The sequence below is a fragment of the Bidens hawaiensis genome, unplaced genomic scaffold, assembly GCF_021521415.1.
Source record: "Bidens hawaiensis isolate Kalapana, Puna unplaced genomic scaffold, B.hawaiensis_p1.1 tig00024303_1, whole genome shotgun sequence".
Taxonomy (NCBI): Eukaryota; Viridiplantae; Streptophyta; class Magnoliopsida; order Asterales; family Asteraceae; genus Bidens; species Bidens hawaiensis.
In genome coordinates, this window is record NW_027493833.1 from 303,680 (window position 1) to 312,183 (window position 8,504).

The 8,504-nt window shown below is 31.3% G+C and overlaps 1 protein-coding gene across 1 annotated transcript; it reads left to right on the forward strand.

Moving 5' to 3' along the window:
- The first annotated feature begins 994 nt into the window (after nucleotides 1–994).
- LOC143569077 (homeobox-leucine zipper protein HAT22-like) lies at nucleotides 995–3,795 on the forward strand. The gene is made up of 4 exons (XM_077055066.1): nucleotides 995–1,601; nucleotides 1,886–2,187; nucleotides 2,804–2,883; nucleotides 3,263–3,795. The coding sequence occupies exons 1-4, from the start codon at nucleotides 1,205–1,207 to the stop codon at nucleotides 3,612–3,614; spliced, it is 1,131 nt and encodes a 376-aa protein (XP_076911181.1). The 5' UTR covers nucleotides 995–1,204; the 3' UTR covers nucleotides 3,615–3,795.
- Nucleotides 3,796–8,504: the final 4,709 nt, after the last annotated feature.

The following is an 8,504-nucleotide window of genomic DNA, read 5'->3' on the forward strand; positions in this document are numbered from 1 at the left end:
TTCTTAAATATATTAAATTACATATAGATCTATACTTTTGTGTTGACTTAGATTTGAACCTTTACAATCATGGGAGAAGCATCTATATTACTAAACACTTTGATGCCATTAAACTATGTGTAGTGAATGGCTATAAAATAGAAAGAATTTTTTTTATAGATTTTCGTTTTAAGTTGTGTTTTGTTGCCCAATATTGTCCCATTACATTATTATATATATATATATATATTACACACAACATAATTAAAAATTATTATTTTCATACTCAAACCTGACGGCAAAAGTATATCGCTCCAATCGCCTACGGGAGCGGTGGTTAACCCAAAAATACTCAAAAATCTTTCTTTTTGTCATCCAATACACATAGCCCCGAGTTCATTAAACAAGAGAAAGGTAAGGAAAGAAAATGCTTTCCATTCCTTTCTATTCTTCTCTTTTCCTTTCTTTTTCTTTTTTTTTTCTTTCTTTCCTTTAAATTCCTTCAAATACGGAAGGAAAGAGAACCCTTCTAAATTACTTTTTGTTTCCCCTATCTTTTCATTCCTTTTTTTCCCTTTCTTTCCTTTAATGAAACTCGGGAACACAAGTTTTGAGCTTTCATTTTTTTAATGAAACTCAGGAACACAATAATTTCATTCTATCAATCCCTTTCCTAATTTCCCTTCTTAAATGAAACTCGAAAACAGAGCGTAAGGTTATATTTGAATCTAACGTGTTTAATTAAACATAGTTTTTCCTTGTACTTCTTGCTATTTGCAAGTTGCCCGCTTTTCTTTATAACGAAACTTGGCCTTTCAAAAATAATTAAACATAATAATAACATAAACATATCTCTACAGATGGCACGTATTTATTGGTATAGTGTTTCAAAAATAGAAAAGTATTTATTGGCATAAATATTCACTAGTTCCAACAAGACGAACGGTTGGTCCACCCCTGCCCCTACTACTCGATCAACATTTCTTTTTATTAATTATTTTAAAACAACTTATTATTTAAAAACAACTTATTCCAAAAAGAAAATATGAAACCTTATTTAAATAACATTCTTCTCAATTTATTATATCAAAATTAATAATTTAAACAAGCGTGGTTTAAAGTCTCCGTTCAAGACTCTTTCTAGTGCTTTCAATTCCAAATCTTTAGTTTTTAACTTTTCATTTCTTCTCTCTTTTCTCTCTCAATTTGTAAACAATTTCATGAGATGGAATTGGGTTTGAGCTTAGGTGATGCCACCACCACCACCGCTGCCGCCGCCACAGCCACCGTTACCACCACCGAAGGAGTAAATAAGAGTCTAGGGTCTTGCATGGCCCTAGGGATGAACCCTCAAGATGATGATGATAATAATGATTATGATGGTGATGAACATGATGATGGTGATGATGATGATAATAATAATATTGATGAAGAACATCATGATGAACATATTTTGAAAGAAAATGAAGGGCTCCAAGATGTAACCGTTAGTAGTCAAAGACTTTCTTTAATGAATCCACCGGTTCAGCTTGATCTACATCCTTCTGCGCCGGTTCAGCTTGATCTACTTCCTTCTGCGCCGGTTCTTCGTCTTCATACATCTTTTCCATGGTCTCCTAACGGTTCTCTCTCTCTCTCTTATATATGTATCTATGCAAAAGGGCTGGTCTTGTAGCAACTGGTAAGGTTGTTGTTTTGTGACTCAGGTCATGTGTTCAAGCCGCGTGAAATAGGTTCTGTATAAAGTGTAGGGTAAGATTGTGCGCATCTGGACCCTACGGACCATATACACGCACAAAAACACAATATGTATATTTGTTGACATAAAATATGAGAAGGGTATATTAAGTTGCAATCTTTATATAAAAATTAAAAAAATTTAATATGGGTGATCATGGTTGATCAGGGAGTTCAGAGGGTGGCTCGTCGGGAAATGCCGCCGGCGGTGTGAAGCGGATGGTGGGGACGGAGGAAGCGACGTCATCATTCCGGTTGGAGTTCATGAGTTACGGTGGAAGAACTGGAAGTGGGAATCATAAGAGGGGTGGTTTCGAGATAGGAAACGATGCCGTTGCAGTGGAACGAGCTTCGTCTAGGGCAAGTGATGAAGATGATCACCATGGATTATCAAGAAAGAAATTGAGATTGTCTAAGGAACAATCTGCTTATTTAGAAGAAAGCTTCAAAGAACATAATACCCTAAATCCAGTAAGTCAATATTCTCATGTGTGTGTTTGTGACAAGTGTGTTTTTGTGTTTGTATTTCTGACAAGTGTGTGCAAATCATCATAGTGTTTGTAAATTATATTTCAAATAGTTTACAATAATTCTAACCATGGGGGCTATAATTTATGTAATTACTAAATGTATCACATGCAATATTTACACCACTGTTTTTTTGTGAATTTATGTAAGAACTTGACTAATTTTGCGGGCATGAACAAAGCCATCTTTTCCAATAGATTTCACCTAATATAAAATATAATATTGCTCTTATATATAATAATTTTTTTCTTTAATATTTGTTTATTTTATTTTGATTTTATTGTAGCCTACTATTTTCATATGCTTTTCCTACTGACCCACTCATTGAAAGCTTATTATGACGATATCCATTTAGATTTTACAGATCTTTGTAAAAGTTTAATATTCATATCTGTTATTTATTCTGGGTCCGTAAAATACAGAATTTGTCTTTAGCAAAAGTTACTTTAATGTTTTGACGAATAATTAAAGATTTATAAACTATGTACAGAATCTATACATACATCATTGAAACTGAAATATTTGCTTTATTATTCTAATTTACTTTTTGTTGGAGCAGAAACAGAAGCTTGCACTTGCAGAACAGCTTCATCTTAGACCTAGACAAGTAGAAGTCTGGTTCCAGAATAGAAGAGCAAGGTATAACCATATATAACGCGAGAAACATATAATACACTTGTTTAATGCTATCAGATATATTATTGGTAGACACAAATAAAGACAATAATCGACTTGCATTTCACATTCAAAGAAGTAGTTAAGAAAAAGTTACGCACTTCTTTTGGTTCTTAACGTATTATTGGTCTAGAAATTACGTTTCTATATATTGTATGTGTGAAATATATATAGAGACAAATGTTAGTTTCACAATCAATAATATTATGTTGTGAACCATAAAAACCACAAATGAGTCGTATCTTTTATATACTAATCTTTTATGCACTATATTGCTTAACAAGGTTTTATAAATATTTTTCAACATATTATTAGTTTTGAAAACGGACTTATATAAATATAGGACGAAACTGAAGCAAACTGAGGTGGACTTTGAGTACTTGAAGAGGTGTTGTGAAACCCTAAAGGATGAAAACAGAAGGCTACACAAAGAGCTTCAAGAACTAAGAGCATTAAAGACTAGTTCCAACCCATTTTACATGCAACTTCCAGCCACAACTCTGACCATGTGTCCGTCATGTGAGCGTGTAGCAACCACCTCCTCCGCTATCCCTTTGCCATCCTCCACCAAGCAAGTGGAACAAAACTCAAAGAAAACAAGTGCACTCTCACCAACACCATTGTCATTAATGTTCCCGGTGTCACACGCGCCACCGTCTAGTAACTCTCACCACCACCCTGCTGCACCCTCATGAATAAGAGAGAGATAGTAGATATCAATTTATGTACATACGCTCCAAGCTTTAAATTTTGTGATGTGAATCTTGTTGATTTAATTTGGTGATATAGATATTTAAAGATACAAAAAGAAGAAAAAGGTATAATTGTGGACTAGGATGATTTTATATAAGATTTTTAAGGGAAAAAAGCTGATTTTTTTTCTTTTATATGAATTTATTTTGGTGCAATATAGAATTTGTACAAAGGGACAAAATTATTATCTTTTTTTTTGAAGTAATTATATATATACTTTTGTTAGTTTTTAACTTTTCTCTTTTCACGTTTGTTTTATTTATTTCGTTTTTATATTATCTTCTTTTTATCATATATAATTGTTCTTTTGTCATATAATTATAAAGATAATAACGTGATTAAATATTAATTAAAATACAATAAAGAAATTCAATTCCAAGTGATTTTATAATACGTTTACTAATGCTACGTTTTTTTCTTTATTATTCATATAGCTATTAAAATATAGCTTAATTAGTTTGAAATAGTTTGATAATAGTTGAAAATTAGAAAAATATATATTATTTTTCAATAACTTTGTTAAATTAATTAATCATTTTATTAAATTTAGAAAATCCTGTCATTACTTTTTTGAGAACTTTATATTTATTTTCTAGATATTTATATTATTTTTCAGTGTGGAAATATATTTATATATGTGTAGAAGCATGTTTAAGGCATGCTTGGGTTTGCTTTAAGAAAAGAGGGGCATGGTGGCGACCATTTTATTTGTTTAATGATTTCAACAAGAACACATAGTTGAAATGTGTTTTTGTGTGTGAAAGAGAAGGTAGGGACAAGAATGTCAAATTTATGAAAAAATGTCTGGTAAAGGTGGTACCCTACGAGGACCACCAATTATGAGGACACACAAGGAAAGTACAAACACTTCATTATTTCCAATTTTAACCTTTCTTTGTCGCGTTGCCTCTCACGAGACTAAACCCTTGGGCATTCATTATTATTTTTGTCACAAGTTCCATGTTCACATTTCTATTTATCTTTATTATAAATATGTAGTTTTAATCATTTATCATGTTTTCATTTTATTCATAATCACTAGAGTACTAGACTATGCTATTTAAGATTCGCTTTTAAACATGATTTTTAAGAGAATATTTGATATTTATATAATTTTTAATACATTGAAAATACATTGAAAATAAGTAATCATGGTACCGTATCCAGGTTATCGCAACATGAGCGGGAGAGGGGGGGGGGGGGGGGGTTGTGGGAGAGGGAGGTCCTTGGTCATGGACCGTGAGGGTGGAGTGTCATCTTCTCATCACATTCATCTTTCACTATATGTCAGTTACGAAGTCAGGGATTGCAAATTAGTGACCTCAACATATAATAAAAAATTTATGCAGAATAAGAGATCAAGACTACGGTATATATATATATATATTTTTTTGTTTATTTATTAAAATGTTTTATTAAATATATGGGTAAAATGACCAATTGCTCTCATGTGCAAACCTAACTTAACGAGAAAAACTAACAGAGTTAGGGCTAAATGACAAACGTTGTAGCATTTGAAAGCATAAAATACAAATCAAGTCAATTTTGAACATAAAGGATAAACGATAAAATTTAGTACAAGCATAAGGACAATATTTATAATTCAGTCTAAAAATAATTAAGCACTAGATCAACATTTGTAGATCCTAAAGTCTTCCCCTTTATTTGTTGACCCTTCTGCGTATCTCTTTCTTCACCCATATATAGATGACCATGTCTTCATTAAAACAACTAGGCATTTCGGATGAAAAACCTCTTATCCATAATCTTGTACATGGTAACATTTCATCACTCACACATGTAGATCATCATTCACGAATTACCTTCATTCCTTGATTCTCTGTTAACACGTTGTTTAACATTTAAGGGTAGGCTCTCACACTTTGGTGGTGATTTTTTTTTCTGAAAAAAGCTCTGTGAGAGCTCTACTATCTGCACCGAGCAAATCACGCGCATGCATGAGCTTCTGCGGAGTGTTTGTTTTTTCGCAAATGTTCATTAATTAAAAAACATTTGTGCGACTCTTCTTGGTGAAAATCTGCCCAATCTCTTTTACCTCTTCTAGCCTCTTTCTAATCACATAAACCATCGTTCTTCTTCACATACGTACTCTCAACCCTAGCCACCATCCCTCGCTCCTCCACCTGTTGTCATCCCTCCTCCACTCCTACTCCACTGATCGAAATCCAATACTCGAGGCATAAACCTACTGTACCCTGCTTCGCTACCTATCGTCCCTGTTGCTCTCCGCCACCGCCTACCGTCTCTTCTGAACTTCAACGTTGACTGTAAGTGAAATTAACAACCTTCAAAATTTTTATTTGCTAAAATTTTCTCGTGATGAGATTGAAATTATTCATTATGTGTTCGTGTATTTGAAAGTTGAAATCAATGTATATATCATTTGAGAACTCATATTGAAAAGACCTGTGTTTGATTTCAACATTGAAAAACTCTTTTAGGTTTAAAAATTGGTTTATTTAAATTTCAATTTATTTTTAGCAGTGTACAAAAAGTTAAAAAAACAAACGGTTTTCTTATTAAACGCTACAAACCTTTTGTCCACCTCATCTTCTACAGAGGTCTGTCAATGTGGTCCATACACTGCAGACATTTTATCTCTTAAAAGCAAACTGCACCTTAGTATCAACTTTCTAATTTATAACATTCACGGATTATCTTTTATACTTAGCACAATATGAAAATGAGCATCAACCATCCAAAATAATACCCTACACTGGCAAAACCAAACATTATACGTAGTGGTTTGATTTACATTATGTTTGTGGTTATTTTTATTTTGAAATTTTGGGTTAAATGTGACTTATATAAAAAAAATCTAAACATTTAAAAACGGTTGCATGTGAATGTCGCGTAATGTGTATTTGACTCAAACAGGTGAAACACTAGCAAATCTACTTTTAATTAATCAGTTTATCCCACCCTTTTATTGATACTTGAACTGATATAACTGAATCCTGAATGCATGTCCCTCACCCTTGCATTTAGACCTACGAGGTGTTAAAACAAGGTGGCAACAATGGAATCGAACCTTGATCAAAGTAGTTTGGAGAATTTAACCATTCTATGATAAATATTTAAAAGAAATGTTCATATTAAGTCCTTATATATGATGAGGTAAGGGATTTTATATGCGAAGGTGGACTTCCAAGATACTTTGAGCAAACAAGCATTCCCATAAGTGACAACCTCATTTAGGTGTGTTCTCTCATGATGCTCAGAAGTCACGCTTCAAGTATATGGAAATGGGTTATAACAAGACATAAGTGCCAAAACGAAGGATAAAGACAAGTATGTTCCATCAGAGGTTACAAACAAGTAGATTTAAGCTAGAGCGTTAGACTAGGGAAATGCCTTGAACAAATGAAGCTAAAGAATGTTTTAAGAACATTCGCATCAGGTACCCTTGCAACGGTATTGACCTTTTATACAAAATGGTTTGCAGAGATTAAGAAAACAGGGGTGGTAGATGGATTGGAATATAAGGTATTTAATTTAATTTAATTACGTATAAGAAATAAAAAGTATAAAGCTAAACCAATATATGAACTTTTGTATTATGCTTTTACTAACTTGAGACATGTGTACTACATGGGTAATACAAAATTAGTTTATAGTACAATTCACAATAATTTAAAAATAAGCAATTAGTTAATTAACTACATCATTTGTTGTTTTTCTTTGAGATTACACAAGTTTTCTATAAAACGTAGCGTATAAACAAGAAGATTAAAAAAGAAACCGATATACGCATAATGTCAATAAAACAAATTTTGTTAAAATTTAATATAAAGAAACCCAAATCAGTGAAATTTTTAAAATTTTAAATTTTGTGATATACCTTGACTTTTTAAAACTAATTTGAGTTTCTTTTCTTAAAAATATATTTATTTTCGTATACTTTTAATTAAAAGTTTAGCGAAAGTCTAAGGTATATTCATATTACATCGAAACAGAAGGTAAGCGAAATCCAATCTTTTAAAGTTTAAATTAGAATACATAAAATTAGGTATGCCGTTGCAATTATGAAAACAAAATCTTATGTAATTTTAGAAATATATAAAATATATTTTTTATTTTGTTATAACAGGTTTTATAACTTGTTTGGTTAAGATTAATAAAATTATAATAAAAATAACATTTTTATATTTTGAAAATTGTTTAGAAAAATAGAGTAGCTTAGAATCCTTAGATTATTTAGTTCCAAAATTGGAAAATATAATTTGTAGGGCACGTGGTTAGTAATTATTTTCTAATATGGGTTTTTTATTTTGATACGTTATTAAATTACGGGTATTAATTTACTAAATTATGAAATATGCAAGAAACTTAGAAAATATATTAAACTAAGAGTTACTAATTTTATATATTTAATAAGTGAATAATAATGAATCTTTAAAAATTTATAATGATTAATGTGAGAATAAAAAGTAACAAAATATGTAGTTTTTTTTTTATTAAAATGTGTAAATATAGATATGTATTTATTAACGGGTCCATATAAATGAAAAAAAATGATATGTCATACCATACGTATTGAGCCCCCTTTTCCCCAAACTTTTTCTTTCTTAGTAAAATTTGAAAATTTTTCCTTCCAGTCAACTACATATCAAAGTAACAAAGTTGATATTCAAGTTCACATGCATCTTCATGTTCAACTTGACCCCTTTGTCCTTCTCAAAATCAAGAAATGTGTGATCAGTTTTCTATAATCAACCCTTTATAATTTCCTATATAAAAAGTCAATGTGTGAAATGATGATTTTCTTCTAAGAAAATATTTGTATAATAATCAGGGCCGTCTTTGAGAAC

What these genes read in the sequence shown, in the direction of transcription:
- LOC143569077 (XM_077055066.1), top strand. Translation starts at nt 1,205, where the DNA reads ATGGAATTGGGTTTGAGCTTAGGTGATGCCACCACCACCACCGCTGCC. An exon ending in TTTTCCATGGTCTCCTAACG is followed by an intron (nt 1,602 to 1,885) that starts GTTCTCTCTCTC and finishes ATGGTTGATCAG; the next exon opens with GGAGTTCAGAGGGTGGCTCG. An exon ending in AACATAATACCCTAAATCCA is followed by an intron (nt 2,188 to 2,803) that starts GTAAGTCAATAT and finishes TTGTTGGAGCAG; the next exon opens with AAACAGAAGCTTGCACTTGC.